General features: G+C 36.6%; 1 protein-coding gene across 1 annotated transcript in view; it reads right to left on the bottom strand.

The window, feature by feature from the left end:
• SCP2 (sterol carrier protein 2) overlaps positions 1–19,289 on the bottom strand; it is a 115,189-nt gene that overhangs the window by 46,675 nt on the left and 49,225 nt on the right. Inside the window, exons 8-11 of the mRNA XM_045799514.2 lie at positions 15,823–15,909; positions 14,080–14,230; positions 12,748–12,895; positions 2,706–2,813 (exon numbers count right to left, since the gene is read on the bottom strand). Of these exons, the coding sequence (XP_045655470.1) occupies positions 2,706–2,813; positions 12,748–12,895; positions 14,080–14,230; positions 15,823–15,909 (494 nt within the window). The remainder of the gene's footprint in view (positions 1–2,705; positions 2,814–12,747; positions 12,896–14,079; positions 14,231–15,822; positions 15,910–19,289) is intronic.

Genomic DNA, 19,289 nt, shown 5'->3' with positions numbered 1-19,289 from the left:
TTATTATGTGTATGTTGTTAGAGTTGCTGGGCCCTACAGCTCTCTGAGGCTCTGTTCATTTTTCTTCATTCTTTTTTTTTTTTTTTTTTTTTCTGTTTCTCAGCCTGGATAATTTCAATTGACCTACCTTAAAGTTTACTGATTTTTTTCTTCTGCCTGCTCAAATTTGGTGTTGATCCCCTCTAGTGAATTTTTCATTCCAGTTACTATAATTCTCAATGCCAGAATTTATTTGGTTCTTTCCTATCATTTCTACCTATTAAAGGATATTCTCTATTTGGTGATATATTGTGATATTTTCCTTTAGTTCTTTATATATAGTTTCCTTTAATTCTTTGAACATAGTTAAGTAGATCGTTGTCTTTGTCTAGTAAATCCAATGTTTGAGCTACCTCAGTTTCTATGAACTGCTTTTCCCCCCTGTATATGGGCCATTCTTTCTTGTTTCATTGCATGTCTTATAGTTTTTTGTTGAAAACTGGGTATTTTAAATAATATAATGTGGCAGCTCTAGAAATCAGATTCTTCCCCTTGCCCAGAGTTTGTTGTTGTTGTTGGCCTAGTGATTTTACCAAACTAATTCTGTAAAGTCTGTATTCTTTGTCACATTTGACCACTAAATTCTGTTCTTGGTTAGCTTGGTGGTTAGCTAATGGCTGGACAGAGATTTTCTTAATGTTTAGAACTAGTAAGTCTCTCAGTCTTTCCTGAGGCTGTGTGTGTGTAGGGGTACTCAGCTAGGCAGTTTACAACTTCACCTTAGCCTCTACTTCCTGCTTACACAGAGCCCCAAGGTTAGCCAGAGATAAAGGTTAGGACCTTCTCAGGTCTTTTCCGAGCATGCAGACAGCCTTGAACATACACATGGCTGTATGTATGTACTTGGTGTTCTAGATTCCCAGGGATATGTCCGATCTTTTCAAAGACCCTTACAGACATCTCATTCCTCAGCTTTTTAAGTTTTTTGTTGGGTTGTTTGCCCCAATTGTTATCAGCACCTCAGGCAGCTATGTTAGCTATGTTTTTAAGCCAGTTGTTGCTAATTGTTTTCAACAAATGACTCTGAAGAAAATTCTGTTTGCACTGTGCATTTCTCTGTCAGGTTACATAAAGACACGTCTTTTAAGAATGGTTCACCAGGAAACTGCCAGACAGGTCAAATAATGACAACTCCCTGAAAACAGGGCTTTGAAAGAGCTCCCAGTTCATTTGACTCCTCCAGTGTTGGCTAGGCTGCTGGTTTTTACCATGATTGCAGGCTCTTGTTTTCAAGACTACCATGGAGCTGGGGAAAGGGGTGTGGGTGGTATTAGAGCAAGTCAAAATCCCATAAAGCTGAGTATTCTTGTTTTTAAAAATGTTTGTTTTTAAAAATGTTCCCCCAGATTGCTGTAAGTCTTTGGTTAATTTCCAAAGTTCTGTAAAAACTTGATATTGACAATTTTTACAAGTGTTCTTGGAACTTTTATAAAGCAGAGTATTTGTCAAATGTTGTTATTCCATCACTCCCAATGATATTACTCTCATCCCCTCATTTGCAGATTACTTTGAAATACATTAAATTGTTTAGTGAAATAATAACAACAGTATACTGCAGGGTTTACAATATATTCAGAAGTGCATGGATATATGCTGTTGTAAAAATCCCTTACATCATATGTGAAATGGCATAACATTAATTGAAAGTAGACTCTGGTTAACTTGAAGATGCCTGTGGTAGATCCTAGAGCAACCACTAAAAAATAAGAAAAGGAAATAATTCAACAGAAGAGAGAAAATAAAATACTATAAAATACCCAATTAATAAAAAGATAGCATGAAAAAGATAAAGGACCCAAAGAACAAACAAGACAAAATAAATAGCAAGGTGGCACATTATACTGCAACTATCTATGTGTACGTACCTGTCCACCTATCTCTTATTCTTAACTACGTACATCTATTTTCTCTACTAGATTATAAGCTTACTAAATTTCAGTCATAAACAGAAACAAACCAAAGATAATTGCTATAATGAAGACACCATTAATTCTAACTTTTCTATTTTGGAATTTGCAATAATTTATAAAAATTTTAATTCATATATAAGACAACATGAAAAAAATACAAAGCTCACCTATCTTCATAGCAATAAATCCCAGATTTTAGTGCTAAGTTATTTTATAAACTTCTTTGTACAATTTCATTTTACAATTAAGGAAACTAAGAGTCAAAGTGATTAACTGACTAATTAATTAATCAAAATAGTCACATGGCCAGTCAGCAGTAAAGCCACAGTAAAATTCTTATTTCATAACTTCTAGTCCAGTTCTCTCAAGAGAAAAAAATTTCCATGTAACACCAACGATATATACAACTATATACAAATAATGTGCTCATTTCAAATTATTCTTATCCGGCAGGTCTAGCAAGATCTCTATTTGGAAACATTTTAAGTTAAATTGTATACCTATTTGAAAATAATCAAACTTTTAAAATATATATACTGTTGAATTTAGAGTTTCAACTAATTCAAATTCTCATCAGCTATTATTGAAGCACACTATACTTACAGGAAAATTAAAAATACTGTACTAAACGATCACTTAAAGCACTGGCTACAAGGTTCAGAGAATACAATCTTTCATTCAAATCGATGGCTAAAGCATTCATACTTATGTCAAAAATGATAACAAAAAAATTAGAAAATCTATGTGTAGTATTACCTGTAGCTCCCAGTGGATGTCCCTTTGAAATCAATCCGCCACTAGGATTTATGACCCACTTTCCTCCATATGTATTATCTCCTCTATCAACCAGTTTTCCACCTTGTCCTAAAGAAAGAAAAATAATATTCGTGAACGTTAAAAATAACATTGGACCAGGGGTGCCTGGGTGGCTCAGTTAAGTGCCTTGACTCTGTCTCAGCTCAAGTGTTGATCTCAGGGTTGTGAGTTTAAGCCCCACATTAGGCTCCGTACTGGGTGTGGAGCCTACTTAAAAAAAAAAAAAAAAAAACTGGACCAAATGATATGCTTTATTTTTTTAATTCAATATAGCCAAGATTTTCTTATAGCAAACATTTCTTAACAGCTCACACATTAAATTGATATAAGCACTTCTAAAAGTTACATAATAGGGGCGCCTGGGTGGCTCAGTTGGTTAAGTGGCAACTCTTGATTTCAGCTCACATCATGAACTCAGGGTTGTGAGATGGAGCCAGCATCCGGCTCCACACTGGGCATGGAGCCTGCTTAAGATTCTCTCTCTCCCTCTCCCCCAACCCATCTCCCCTTGTTCATGCTCTCTCTCTAAAAAAGAAAAAAAAGTTATATAATAAATATTGAGTAACAAAGGTTTATATTTTCAGAACATTTCATGGATGAAACAGAGCTTAGTTTCTCCTCACTGGCTTCCAAAATTACTACAACTATAATAGAGATTCAGAGCACCTGAAGAATGAAACTAGATACAATACTATAATTAAAGTAATTATATCAGCTTTAAAAATCCATAATTTCACCCAATACATTCATTTCCATTCTTTAAAAGATTTTATTTATTTATTTGAGAGACAGAAAGAGAGAAACAGCACAAGCAGGGGTGGGGAAAGGCAGAGGGGAAGAGGGAGAAGCAGACTCTCTACTGAGCAGGGAGCCCAAAAGATGCGGGGCATGGGGGCTCAATCCCAGGACTCTGGGATCATGACCTGAGCCAAAGGCAGATGCTTAACCAACTGAGCCACCCAGGCGTCCCCATTTCCATTTTCAATTACACTGTTATATGCTATATTAACATTCTTAGCAAACAGAGGGGAGAGTATAGGGGATGGGGAAAGGCTAGGGGACATGAAATGAAGGGAAGTGGCTGAAAATACTGTTAAGCCATAAATGTAAGCTTAAAAGAAAATGAAAATTACATGCTTAGTGATTTCAACACTCCTATCAATTCTCTGGTCATACTTCCAGGTGGTGAAGAAGTACATTAAAATGCATGCATTGTATGAAATATTCTTCTATCCATATAATGAAGTGCGATCTCCAAAGAAAGATGATAAAGGTTGTGATGCTGTCAGAGGTGGCTAATAACTTTGAAGTACTCACTCTGTGTCAGGCCTTGTTCTAATTACTTTCCATACATTTACATAATTTAATCCTCAACTATGAGAAGTAGGTATTACCATTCCCATTTTATAGATGAGGAAACAGACACATAGAACTTAAGTAACCAGCCCAAGGCAACAGCAGGGGATTGATCGGGGATGAATTATCAGGCAGCCTGGATCCATAGCCTGTGTTCTTAACCAATATATTGTACTGCCTTTAAAAACCAAAGAGTTTTCTCCATTGGTAAACTGAAGCCCACTAATCACAGAATTTTTTATAACTGATGCTTCTTTTTTTTTTTTAAAGATTTTATTTTTAAGTAACCTCTACACTCTACTTAGGGCTTGAACTCACAACCCCAAGATCAAGAGTCACATGCTCCTCTGACTGAGTCAGCCAGGAGTCCCTATGACTAACACTTCTAAGTTTACTTTAAGTCTAGGTTGTAGATTAAAAACCATCTATTGAGGCATTTGTTTATTTTTTGGTTTCTCACACAGAACCTGATACAAGGCTCTGGTCATAACAGGTATTCTACCTGCTATTACGGCTTTTAAAACTCCTAAATATTGTTACTCTACCAATAGCAGACTGAACATAAATCAACCCCAAGAAATGAATAATTCACTGCATGTTTTTTCTATAACATATACAATCCTATTAAATATCAGAAGATTCTACCGAGAAGTTGTCTTGAGCTCAACAACTAAAAGTGATCCAGAGATGAAAGTATAATAATGACCACTCTTATGTACCACAGATAAGAAAATAAATGGAAAGCAATTATTATGCCTATTATGTGCCAAAAACTCTGCTCTCATGGAGTTTACTTCATTGTCAGGAGAGGTGTGAGGAAGAGATAGACAATATGTAATGTAAGTGAAATATATAATAGAGTGGTAGTAAGTGACATAGTGGGGGGAAAAGGCAGGAAAGGGAGTACAGGAAGCGTTGGGACAAAAAAGACAGAGGTAAGGAGGTCACATCTTAAACGAAGTGATTGGAGAAGGCTTCCACTGAGAAGGTGACAATTGGTCAAAGGCCTAAAGGGAATAAAGGAGCAAATCCTATGGATATTTGAAAAAAGGCCCTGAGCTAGGAGTAAGCCTAGAGTGCTTGAACAAGGAGGACAATGTAGCTGCCGCAAAGCAAAAAACAAACAAACAAACAAACAAAAAACAGCTCAGAGATGTAGAAGTCAGAGAGATGGGAAAGGGGACTAAACAGGGCAGATCACATTTGACTGTCACTTCTGAATGAGATGAACAGAGGAATGACATTGATCTGCTGTATGCTTTTAACAGGATCATTAAAGATTCATTATAGAGAATAGACTGTAAGGAGACATGGCAGAAGCAGACCAGTTACGAAACTACTATAATAATGTAAATGAGAAACAATGGTGGTCTGGACTAGGCTGTTAGTGATAAAGAGTGGTAAGATATGGTTGTATTCTGGATATATTTAGAAGGTAGAGTCCATAGCCAATAGGACTTAGAAATGGATTCAATGGGAGTTGCGAGACAGAAAGAGAGGAACTGGAGCAACTGGAGGATGGGAAAGACTGAGGAAGGAAGAGGTTTGGGTCACATCAAAAGCTCAATTTGGACTTAGGTTTGAGATGTTAATGACATATCAGAAAAAAAAACACCATGAAAATTAGGCAGCTGGACATATGAGTTTAAAGATCAGGGAAGTGGTTTAAGCTAGGGATATAATTTTATAAAACACCGTCATATGTCAAAATATACACAGATTTAAAACCTTGAAATTGGGTTGATAAGGCAGCATATATTCACTATAGCCTGTGTCTCCTACTGTTTACAACTGGAAACACTGGATAAATACAAAAAACAACTACTTGAAGACTCTGAAAAGTAAACAAAAGGAGGGGAATCGTGGAGGGAGTTAAAAGTTGGAGAAGCTCCTGTACAAGGATGAGTTCCAAGTTTCCTCTTTTTAGGCTCTCTTAACAGCTTTGTTCTAAGGGTGAGCACAGTCCTGGAGCAGACTGGCAGGACGGCAGCACAGGTAACTGAAATTCTAACAAAAACCCCATCTTTCTAACCAGACAGACCAGGAAAAGAAATCCACACAGGTCAGGGAGTAAGAGAGAAAGCTCACAGCAGAAAGAGCCAGAAAAGAGGATCCCTTATTTCTGTGTATGGACTTAGAAATCTCAGGCTCACTCTTGAACTAAGCATGCATAGGACAGACCCAAAGCAGCACAGCAAAGGCTTGGAGAACTGAACAGAGACATTAACTATGACCCAAAGAAGGCAAGACAGAAGGTGTCTGATACAACTGGGTTGACTGCTTGCTAAAACAAAAACATGAACATTCTCTAGAGGATCGATACAGGTAACAATCACCTATCCTCAATACAAACCAAAATTAATACAAAAAAGAACCAGGAAAAGGAGAGTGTGACCAGCTCTCAAGGGAAAAGATAATCAACAGATGCAAAACTCGAGAAGCCCCAAATCATAGAATTACCAGATGAAGACAAAAATAACTGTTTGGACTGTGAGGTAAAGAAAACACAGTAAAAATGAATAAAAGATACGAGTTCTCAGCAAAGAAATGGAACCTATGAAATGAACCAAATGCAAATCTTAGAATTGAAAATGCAATATTTAAAATAAAAAACTCACTCACTAGAGATGGGTTCCAGAGCAGAAAGAGGATGAAGTAGGAGTCAGTATATTTAAAGATATATCAGTATAAATTACCAAATCTGAAGAACAGAGAGAAAAGGGATTTAAAAATAAACAGAGCCCCAGGGACCTGTGGGACAATATTAAAAGGTCTAATACATGCATCATTGGAATCCTAGAAGAAGAAGGAAAAAAAAGGGGCAGAAAAAAATACTTAAAGAAATAATGGTTAGAGACTACCCAAATTTGGTGAATTTTACAGACTCAAGAAGCTCAGAGGGGTGCCTGGGTGGCTCAGTCATTAAGCTTCTGCCTTCGGCTCAGGGTGTGATCCTAGGGTCCTGGGATCAAGCCCCACATCAGGCTCCCTGCTCCACTGGGAGCCCGCTTCTTCCTCTCCCACTCCCCCTGCTTGTGTTCCCTCTCTCGCTGGCTGTCTCTCTCTCTATCAAAAAATAAATAAATAAAATCTTTAAAAAAAAAAAAAAAAAAGCAGCTCAGAAAACCCAAAGCAGAATAAATTAAAAGAAAACCCACACCTAAATACAACACATTTGAACTGCTTAAAGTACTTGTCATTTGAAACAATGTAGGCCAGGGAGTAAAACACATGCTTTAACTGCTAAAGGAAAAGACCTGCCATTCCAGAATTCCATATCCAACAAAAATTTCCTTTAGGAATTAATGCTAAGTAAAGACATTCTCAAATGAAAGAAAGCTAAGAGAATTCATCTCCAGAAGACTTGCTTTATTAAAAAAAAATGCTAAAATAAATTCTTTTGGCTGAAGGAAATAATAACAAAGAAAAATATGGATCTGCAAGAGAGGAGAAAGAACAACAGAAATGATAAATATCTGGGTAAATATATAGAACTTTAACCTTCTAAGATCTTTAAAATATGTGCAATTGTTGAAACAAAAATTATAACACTCTTTGTGGGGGTTTTGAATGTACACAGATGCAATACATATGACAATTATAACATAAGGGTTGGTGTGAGGCAGAAAGGAGTTGGTAAATGGATGCATGTGCTTGCAAGGTTTCTACATTTTATGTGAGGTGGTACAATATTAACTCTACAGAGACTGTAAAGATTAGGTATGCATACTATAACACCTATACCAGTGGTTCTCAACTCTGAAATATTTGGCTCCCCCAGGGGACATGTGGCAATATCTGGAGACATTTTTAATTGTCACAACTGTCACAACTATTGGCATTTAGTGGGCAGAAGCCAGGAATGCTGCTAAACATCCTACAATACATAAGCCCCATGACTAAGAATAATCTAGTTCATCAACAATGTTGAGGTCAAGAAACCCTGCAACCACTAAAACAAAACGAAATTAAAAAACACAAAAACTAAAGAGATATGGCCAAAAAGCCAATACACAAAATAAAAGTCATAATAAAAATATTCAAATAATCCAAAAGAAAGCAGGAGAGGGAGAACAGAACAAAAAACAGAGAGGACAACAAATAACAGATAATGGTCAACCTAGTCTTACTATATCAATAATTACACTAAATGTTAATGATCTAAATCACACTGTCAAATAAATATAATGCAAATTACATATGTACTTTGAAATTTTCTATTGTATATCTTGTTTCATATACATTTTATTTAACCCAATATATCCAAACTATTTTCAACATGTAAGTAGTGAAAAAATTATTAATAAAATACCTTACATTCTACTTTTCATATTAAGTCTTCAAAATCCAATGTGTACTTCATACAGCACATCTCAATTTGGGCTAGCCACATTTTAAGGATTCAATGATCACATATAGTTAATAGCTATTGTATTAGATAGCACAGGTTTAAACACTCCAGTTAAAAGGCAGAAATTGACAAAGGATAAAAAACAAACACTATTGCCTACAAAAGACACACCTTATACAGATAGATAAATAACATAAATAGGTTAAGAGCAAATGAATAGAAAAGAATATATCACGCAAACAGTAAGCATAAGAAGACTGGAGTGGCTATTTAATTTAATTAATTAATTTATTTATTTATTTATTTTAGAGAGAGAGAGTGGGGGGCTAGGGCGAGAGGAAGAAAGAGAATCTTAAGCAGGCTCCACGCTCAGTGTAGAGCCTGAGGCAGGGCTCAATCTCACGACCTGAAATCATGACCTGAGCTAAAATCCAGAGTCAGACCTCAACCGACTAAGTCACCCAGGTGCCCCGGGAGTGGCTATTTTAGTCAGATAAAAGAACTTCTAAACAAAGACTATAACCACACATAAAGCAAGATATTTCATAATGAAAAAATGGAAGACATACAACTATAAATGCGCTTGTGCTTTATAACAGAGCCTCAAAATAAACAAAGCAAAAATTGACAGAACTAAAGGAAAAAGAGACAATTTCACAATTAATAGAAGAGATTTTAATACTCCTCTCTCAGCAACTGATACGGAAAAACAAATCACTAGAGACATAGATCTGAAAAATTCTATCCATCATCTCAATTTAATTGACATGTTTAGAACACTACATCTAATAAGTGCAGAATTTGCATTATTTTCCAAGTAGATAAATTCACCAATAATAATATACCATATGTTGAGCCATAAGATAAAATTCAATAAGTTTGAAAGGATCAAAATCAAAGTGTATTCTCTTTGTAGCAGAATTAAATTAGAGAGCAATAACAGTAAGCTATCCAGGAAAATTCCAAATACCTGGATATTAAACAGCACACTTCTAAATAATTTACAGGTCAAAGACAAAATTATAAGAAACATTAAAAATATTTTGAACTGGGGATGCCTGGGTGGCTCAGTTGGTTAAGTGTCTGCCTTGGGCTCAACTCATGATCCCAGAGTCCTGGGATGGAGTTTTCCGATGGACTCCCTGCTCAGCGGGGAGACTGCTTCTCCCTCTGCCTGCTTCTCCCTCTGCCTACCGCTTCCCCTGCTTGTGCTTTCTCTCTCTTCTCTGACAAACAAATAAATAAAATCTTTAAAAAATATATTTTGAACTGAATAATGATGAAATGTATCAAATTTTGTGGAAGGTAGCTAAAATACTACTTAGAGGAAAACATACAGCTTTAAATACTTAGAAAAGGAGAAAGATCTAAAATAAATGACCTAAGGTTCTCCTGTAAGAAACTTAAAAGAAAACCAAAGTAAACCCAAAGTAAGTTAAAGGAAGGGGGGGAAAAAAGAGCAGAAATCAATGAAATGGAAAAAACAGACAATAAAGAAAATTAACAAAGCCAAAGCTTAATCTTTGTAAAGCCCAACAAACTGACAAACTTCTAGCTAGCCAGATCAAGAAAAAAAAGGAAAAAGAACACCAATCACCAATGCAAGGAATAAAAAAGAAGTTATGACCATAGATCCTATAGAAATTAAAAGAATAATAAGAGAATACTTTGCACAATTTCAGCCAATAAATTTGATAACTTAAATGAAATGGGAATTTATCTTTATTATGGATTATTATTATTTATCTTTATTTTTATCTTTAAAAATATAACTTACAAAAACTGACAGACACTGGAAGAAACAGAAAATCTGAATAGGCACATCTCTATTAACCAATTTTAACTTATCAAAAACTTCCCCCAAAAGAAAACTGAAAAGCACTTGATTATACTGGTAAATTCAATGAGACAGTCAAGAAAGAACTAACACTAATCTACACAAACTTTTTCAGAACATACAGAATGAATAGTCACTGCTCAGTTTGTTTTCTGAGACCAGCATAACTTTAATGCCAAAACCAGGGAAAGAAGAAAACTACAGACTTTCTCTGTCTGACTTATTTCACTTAGCATAATACCCTCTCCATCTATCCATGTTGTCACAAATGGCAAGCTCTCATTCTTTTTTCATGGCTGAGTAATACTCCATTGTGTGTGCATACACAGATACCCTCCCCCCAACATACACCCCCCGCATCTTTATCCAGTCATCTATTGATGGACACAGGTTGTTCCCGTATTGTGGCTGTAGTAAATAACACTGCAATAAACATAAGGGGTGCAAATATCTTTTCTCATTAGTGTTTTTGCTTTCTTTGGCTAAATACCTAGTAGTGGAATTACTGGATTGTATGGTATTTCTATTTTTTTAATTTTTTGAGGAACTTCCATACTGTCTCCACAGTGATTGTACCAATTTACATTCCCATGAAGAGTGCATGAGCATTCCCTTTTCTCTACATCCTTGCCAACACTTATTTATCTTTCTGATATTTGCTATTTTGACTAATTGTGGTTTTAATTTGCATTTCCCTGATGATTACCGATGTTCAGCATCTTTTCATGTATCTATTGCCCATCTGTATGTTTCTTTGGAAAAATGTCTATTCAGGTCCTTTGCCCATTTTTCAATTGGATTATTTGGGGGTTTTGATGTTGAGTTGTGTAAGTTCTTTATATATTTTGGATATTAACCCCTTATCAGATATATCATTTGCAAATATCTTCTCCCATCCAGAAGGCTGCCATTTTGTTTTGTTAATAGTTTCCTTTGCTTAATTTTGGTGTAGTCTCAACAGTTTATTGTTGCTTTTGTTTCCCTTCCCTGAGGAGACATATCCATAAAAATGTTGCTAACTGCCTATGTTTTCTTTTAAAAGATTAATGGTTTCAGGTCTCAACTTTAGGTCTCTAATCCATTTTGAGTTTATTTCTGTGTATGGTATAAGACAGTGGTTCAGTTTTCCCAGCACTACTTATCTAAGAGACTGTCTTTTCCAATTATATAGTCTTGCCTTCTTTGCTGTAGATTAATTGACCATACAAGTGTGGGTTTATTTCTGGGCTCTCCTGTTCAGTGAGCTATGTGCCTATTTTTCTGCCAATACCATACTGTTTTGATTATTATAACTTTGTAGTATATCTTGAAATCTGAGATTGTGATACCTCCAGCTTTGTTCTTCTTTCTCAAGGCTGCTTTGGCTATTTGGGGTCTTTTGTGGTTCTATATAAATTTTAGGGATTATCTGTTCTAGTTCTGTGAAAAACACTATTGGTATTTTGATAAGGATTGCATTGTATCTATAGATTTCTTCAGGTAGTATGGATATTTTGACAATATTAATTCTTCCAATCCATAAGCATGGTATATCTCTTCAGTTGTTTGTGTCATCTTCAATTTCTTTCATCCATGTCTTATAGTTTTCAGAGTATAAAACACTTTCATCTCCTTGGTTAAATGTATTCCTAGGTTTGGGGTTTTTTTGGTATAATTTAAATGGAATTGTTTCCTTAATTTCTATTTCTGCTACTTCATTATTAGGGTATAGAAATGCAACAGATTTATGTATATTAATTTTGTATCCTGCAACTTTCCTGAATTCATTTATCAGTTCTAATAGTTTTTGGTGTTTTTTTTTTTTAGTGGAGTCTTCAGAGTATTCTATATATAGTATCATGTCATTTGTGAATAGTGACAGTTTTACTTCTTCCTTACCAATCTGGATGTCTTTTATTTCTTTTTCTTATCCGATTGCTGCAGGACACACAATACTCTTTTCAGTGGCTGAAATGTTTAAAACTGTTCATGAGGATGTGAAGCAACTAAAACTCTCATATACTACTGATGTTAATGAAAAATAATACAACCGCTTTGGAAATGAAAAGAAAAAAATCCTCCAGATCTCAACATCGAATTTTTCCATTCTCCTTTCTGAAAGTCTTTATTCAAACACAATATGAAATATTTGGGATTGTAATATTCGGGATATGTAATTTTTATCTTTTTTTTTTTTTTTTTACTTAACAGTTCATTCTAAGTACCCGTGATTTACCTAATACAAATTATTTGTATAATCTGTTACCTCAGTGTTGGTATTGTCCAAGACTACATGTTCTAAAAATTCTAGTATCAAAATAGCTTACATTCACTTTGCACAGTATGGCAGAGCCAACATGGAGGTAAAGGCAATTAGTGAATACCTCTTTTTAATGGCAAAAATGAAATTTCCTCAGTGAAATTTACAAAGTTAATCTGCATCTCACCAAAGATATTACCTTCTGGACAGAGTCCCAGTGCTTCATAAGTAAGGAGTTCATTGACAGAAAAGCAATCATGAAGTTCTATAACATCAATATCACTTGGTCTTAGGCCAGATTTCTCATAGCACTTTCTGGCAGCTTCTTTAGTCATATCGAAGCCAACCTAAAACCAAAACCACATATAAATAAATTAAGGGTATCAAAACTGGGACTTTTATATAAGTTTTATAAGAGATTAATATGTATAACCTTTACAGCTGAAAATTGAGTGCACATATTGAAATCTCAGTTGATTCTATATTACATAGAAAGTCCAAATAAAAGAATATTCAGGATGGAGAATGTACATATTAAATTCTGCACTATAAAGAACAGAATTTAAATAAGATATATAAAAGCACTTACAATTTCTCAGGTCATATCTTGTGCAGTTGTAAAAACTCTATCAAACCACAATATGCTGTTGTGGTAAATAGGCTGGAGGGATTGATCAATAGATCATTATGACTCAGATGCACTAAAAACTATGAGGAATTTCTACATGAAAATAAACAATCTTCATTTTTAAAAAAATCATATAGGATACAATTTTTTCCAAATCCTTGCACCCCTTTGATCTCAGATAATAACAAGTCAACTTTTCTCCAAAGAATAAAATTGTGGTGTAAATGTACTGTAATCAGAAAACCTGAGATGTTCTATCTCAGCCAAATCCCAGATTTGTGATCTTGGGCAAATTACAGAGACATTTTCAAATTCAAAGCATTGTTGCAATATCATTTTGTAAACTCTAATTACCTTACGATTGTTATATATGCATGTATATAAGCATCTTTGCATTTCTTTAATATATATGTGTGTATCTTCAAATATTCAACTAACTCTAGGTCTGAATTCTCATTTTTTAACTTCCTCCATATTTACTTAATCTTTAATCAGGACTTTTAAAGTGCTAAGGGTCAAGAAAGTTCCCTGAAAATATCCTTGTTTTTCCCTTACCTGTGTAAGAAAGGAACGCTGGGCATAACCAGTGAACTCAAAAAGAAAAAGGCCCACCATAACAGCACATCTAGTTAGTTAAAAATGCATGCGGGGCTCTATCACAAGAAGCATATGTTCTCATCAGTTTTTTTCCCTAAACAGATTCCTAAGGATGGGTTCTAATATTATATTTTCTGGACTGATTTTTTTTTCAAGTAAATAATTTCTAGAGCAAATGACAACATGATGTCACCTTGAAATTTCTAAACAGAAATCCCTCAATTGATAAATAAAACAGAATCTCAGACATACCCTATATGTTGGCTAACCGAACTTAACAACAACAACAAAAAATCTCAGACATACCATTTTAATAATGCTTTTGTCTTCAAATGAACTTGGCAAATCAGTTACCATCTCTTGTGCCAAAATTTCCACAGCTTTGGATTCCAGGCCATACTTCCGTACAAATACTTCACTAGCCAAAACCGCCGCTGCAGCACCATCTGACGTGGGACTAAGCGGAGGTAAAACAATTATTTACACCCAGTATGCCTCCATCCTAGGATTATAGACTAGGAGTTCTTTCTATGTGGAAAGAAACACTGAGGATGCTTGCCAGTCATTGCACTGTCTTCATTGTGAAATCTACAGTTAAAAATTATACATGCTCGGGGCGCCTGGGTAGCGCAGTCGTTAAGCGTCTGCCTTCGGCTCAGGGCGTGATCCCGGTGTTCGGGATCAAGTCCCACATCGGGCTCCTCTGCTGGGAGCCTGCTTCTTCCTCTCCCACTCCCCTGCTGTGTTCCCTCTCTCGCTGGCTGTCTCTATCTCTGTCGAATAAATAAATAAAATCTTAAAAAAAAAATTATACATGCTTCCTGACTTGAGGACTAAACCTCTATCAAGAACTTAAATGCTATCAGTCACTGTTTGGTCTCTAAGAGTCTCTCCCAAAAAGTTCTTACTGCAAGGAATCCTGGATTAGCCTCTGCAGATGCATAAGGCATCTTATAATGACTCGAGAGGAGTCCACACGGTTATTCTTATCCTACTACAATAAAAACTCTACTAGAGGCCTAACTAGCTCCAGCTTTCCTACCTCCCAAATAACCAGTCATGGAATCCTTTTGAAAACTGGGAAGGGATGGGATACAAGATACCAGAAAGTCCAAACCAGAAAGTGGTTTAGTTAAGACTTTGGTGATCTCCTCAAAATAGCTCTTTTCCTTATAGCTAGCTGTGAAGAAAGTGGCAAACACAAAAAGCCTTCTCTGAGTTCAGCTGGTCTTTATAAATGGGCAGACCTTCATATTGCAACAGATAAAAGTTAACCCCATCCTAGCCAATATCTTCCAGGTGATAACTGGGCACAGGCAGGAGCTCTGAAGTACTAATTCCATCTTCTGGGAGACAGATATTGTCAAGCAATTATCAAGATTTAACTATTACCATGATTAGAACTACTTTTTCTTGTTTTTCTTGTTTTTCATTTTTCTTGTTTCACATTTACTCTAGTTACTATAACTGAATAACATTTCCTAAGGTAGAAGCATACAGCAGAGAAAACAAAATGCTCAAGGGAGAAACTCTGGACTCCACTGGCCTCCTAAGTCATATTTACATGAATAAAATGCAATTTTTAAAAAGTAGGTAGAACTCAGGAAAGAAGGAAATAAAATACATAATTTTCCAAGAGAAAAGACAGTCTGTCTCTAGATATGAATAGGAAGTAAGGGTCTTCAATCCAGAGTGAGGACCACATTTGCAGGAGTGCTACAGAAGCAGATACAGATACAGATTTACCCAGACACAAAGCCTAAGGTTTACCTAAGGCGGGGGGAGGGAGCAATTATTTTTCTCTATTAAATATTAAAATATGGGGGCACCTGGGTGGCTCAGTCAGTTGAGTATTCGACGCTTGGTTTCAGCTCCAGTCATGATCTCATGGGTTGTGGGATCTAGCTCCATGTCAGGCTCTGCACTCAGCAGGGAGCCTGCTTGAAGATTCTTTCTCTGTTCCTCCCTCCCCCACCTCTCTCAAATAAATAAATAAATCTTTTAAATAAATAAATAAATAAATAAATATTAAAATGTGGTTTTTCTTACCAACATTGTAAGACAGTCAAATAATCAAAAACTGTTCGAGATGTCATCACTTCCTCTAAACTGTATTCCTGTTGGAACTGGGAATTCCTAAAAACAAAATAAGTAGTTACAGAATATGAGGTAGCAATTACAATTTTGTTGAAAATATTCTGATCCAAAAGTCAGAGAATAACATGTAAATATTCTTTTTACAACCAAAAGACAGGCTTTTATGAACAGTTTCAACCTTTAATATAAGTTGTTTGACTGAAGTTTTTAAAAATCCAATCTCCAAAATACCATATGCTGTATAATAAAAAAAATTTGTCTAATCCTTGTCCTGGGTTCCTAGCATGGAGCTTCTAAAACCGTTGCAATTTCCTGAGTTACAGGACTGTCTTTGTTATGCTAATAGGGTGACTCATAGTGGACCCTTGTTAAGGGGGGGGGGGGTTGGCATACAGGGGCTGGTCACCAGAAACACCAACCATGTGAATACAGGGTTAGGACTTTTGAGCCACTTTGACGGCTGAGGAGAAGGGAGGAGCTGGAGACTGAGTTCAGTCATGTGGCCAATGATTTAATCAAGTAGGTCTGCATAATAGAGCCCCAATAAAAACTCTGGACACTGAAGCTTGCTGGAGCTTCCTGGTTGGTGCGTACCTTCCTATATCAGGAGAGTGATGTGTCCTGACTCCATGGAAAGAGGGTACAGAAGCTCAGCTTTAGGAACTCTCTCAGACTTTACCCTATGTACCTCTTTATTTGGCTGTTCCTGAGTTGTATCCTTTATAATAATACTGTAATCATAAGTATAATACTTTCCTCAGTTCTGTGAGTAACACTAGTGAATTATCAAACATGAGCAATCATGGAAACCCCTGAATTTAGTCAGTTGGTCAGAAGCACAGGTGGCCTGGGGACCCTACTTGTGGCTGGCATCTTAAGTGAGGGGAGTATAGTGGAGGACTACGTCCTTAATTCAGGCGGTCTGCATCAACTCGAGTGGTTAGTGACAGAATTGAATTGCAGTACACCCAGTAGGGGGTTAAAACAGAATACCATTTATTCCCCTGGAGAATTATTAAATATTAGTTCCTTAAAAGCAAAACAAGGGCACCTGGGTGGCTCAGTCGGTTAAGTGTCTGCCTTCAGCTCAGGTCATGATCCCGGGGTCCTGGGATCGAGCCCCATGTCAGGCTCCCTGCTCAGCAGGGAGTCTGCCTCTCCCTCTCCCTTTGCCCGTCCACCCCGCTCATGCTCTCTCTCTCTCTCTCTCAAATAAATAAATAAAATATTTTAAAATAAAAAAATAAAAATAAAAGCAGATGTTTTCAGAAACTGCTCTGGCAAAAATGGCAGGAACAGTAGACACCACAAAGGAGATTCTAAAAGCAAACTTCAACTGGTATGGAAATTAATAAGCAATTTAAATGTTTAGAAATAAAGCCCGTGTAACTTAGATCTGTATACTAATATCTATACCTCTGCTTCTAAAGTTAACTTTGACCATCACCAACTTCCAAAAAACACCTAATTTGTACCAGATCCTGTGCTAGGGCCATGGGACATGGGTATGTCCCATGGGTCCTTACCCTCAATGAATTCAGTCTGAATCTGTGGCAAACAAATACAATATGATAAATACCATGACAGAGATGTTATACAGGGGGGCACCTGGGTGGCTCAGTTGGTTAAGCATGTGACTCTTGGTTTTGGCTCAGGTCATGATCTCAGGGTCATGAGATCGTGCCCCATGTCAGGCTCTGCACTCAGCGTGGCATCTGCTTGAGATTCTCTCCCTCTCCCTCTGCCTCTCCCCCATGCTTACACATGCATGCACACATGCCCTCTCTCCAATACAGACATAAATAAAATATTTAAAAGAGAGAAATGTTATACAGGGTGCCATGGGAGCACACAGGTTGGGCATCACACCCAGATACCAAAGGGAAGTTCTTCTCTGGGGTTAACCAATAAGAGAAAGTAGGAGACAGAGAATTCCTGGCAAAAAGATCAGCACACACAAAGCCTCTTGAGTTAAAGTAGTTTCACTGAAGCTAGGGCATGAAGTTTGGGAGGAAATGTGGACTCAAGGTGAAGAAAATAGAATAAGAGAAATAAATAAAGATCAGATCATGAAAGGCCAGTATATGGTATTTACATTTTATACTAAAAACAATGAACTACTAAAGGATATTAAACTAGGGTATGACAATCAAACTTTCATTTCATTTTTTTAAAGATTTTATTTACTTACTTGAAAGAGAGAGTGCACGACAGAGAGCACAAGTGGAGGGGAGGGGCAGAGGAAGAGGGAGAAGCAGACTCCTCGCTGAGCAGAGACCCTGATGTGGGGCTCAATCCAGGACCCTGGGATCATGACCTGAGCTGAAGGCAGATGCTTAACTGACTGAGCCACCCTGGTGCCCCCAACTTGTACTTAAACAAGAAGGCTGGTATACGGAAAAGGAATGGTAAAGGGCATTACCAAAAGCAACTAAATGAAGAGATCAGGGCAATAATTAAGGCAAGAAATGATAAGGGCCTAAAGTAGGGAACTGGAAGTGAAAGATGGAGAGAAGGGATGATTTCAAGAGACAGTAAGGAGGCAGAATCAATAGGCTTCTGTTCATCCTCAACTCATCTGCAACTCATATGAGACACTGAGGAAGAAGGCAGAGTTAAGAATGACTTCTAATTGGGGTGCCTGGGTGGCTCAGTCAGTTAAGCATCCAACTCCTGATCTCAGCTGAAGTCCTGATCTCTGGGTTGTGAGTTCAAGTTAAACGCTGGGCTCTACTCCCCATGTTGGGCTCCACACGCCGCACCCTGTGGGTGTGGAGCCTACATTAAAAAAAAAAAAAAAAAAGAACGACTTCTAGTTTTCTATAATTAGGTATATATTGATGTCATTCATGGAGAATACTAAGAAAAAAAAACAGGGTTGAGGGAAAATGATAAATTCTGTATGGACATGTTGACTCTGAGGCACTTGTGGAGCATCTAAGTAGAGACCACTAGGAGAAAGTTATAACTTTCATATGTATAATTATATACAGGTCTGAGGGCTCAGGTGTCATGAGCTATCCCTTATTCTATACCACTTATCACAGATTCTCACTGCCTTTAAGTATTCTTATAATTTGTGAGAAAACATTTGAAAATAGTTTTGTAATTCAACCTTCTTAGAAATATGTCACAGGGTATCTATAATGACTGGTCAGCAAACACAGGATTCTCTTTCTTCCCTAACAGAGTAAAACCTAGTGCAAGAAGTTGGCATCTGAAATTTCTGAGCAGAACCTAGAAGGCTATTCTTGGCTGTTTCAGAGTTTTATATGATGAAACTGACATCCAGAAACAACATTCGCCTTTTCAACATAATTGAGAACTTATAATATTAAATAGAAGATTCATGGGGGCAAGGAACTCAATCTGTCTTGTTCACTGCTGTATCACTAGCAGCTAAAGAAGTGTCTTGCACA

The sequence above is a fragment of the Ursus americanus genome, chromosome 12 (assembly GCF_024610735.1).
Source record: "Ursus americanus isolate L20-20 chromosome 12, mUrsAme1.1.p, whole genome shotgun sequence".
In the NCBI taxonomy this organism is placed as follows: Eukaryota; Metazoa; Chordata; class Mammalia; order Carnivora; family Ursidae; genus Ursus; species Ursus americanus.
The sequence above is the reverse complement of the archived record's forward strand: the minus strand, read 5'-3'. Positions and strand labels throughout refer to the sequence as shown.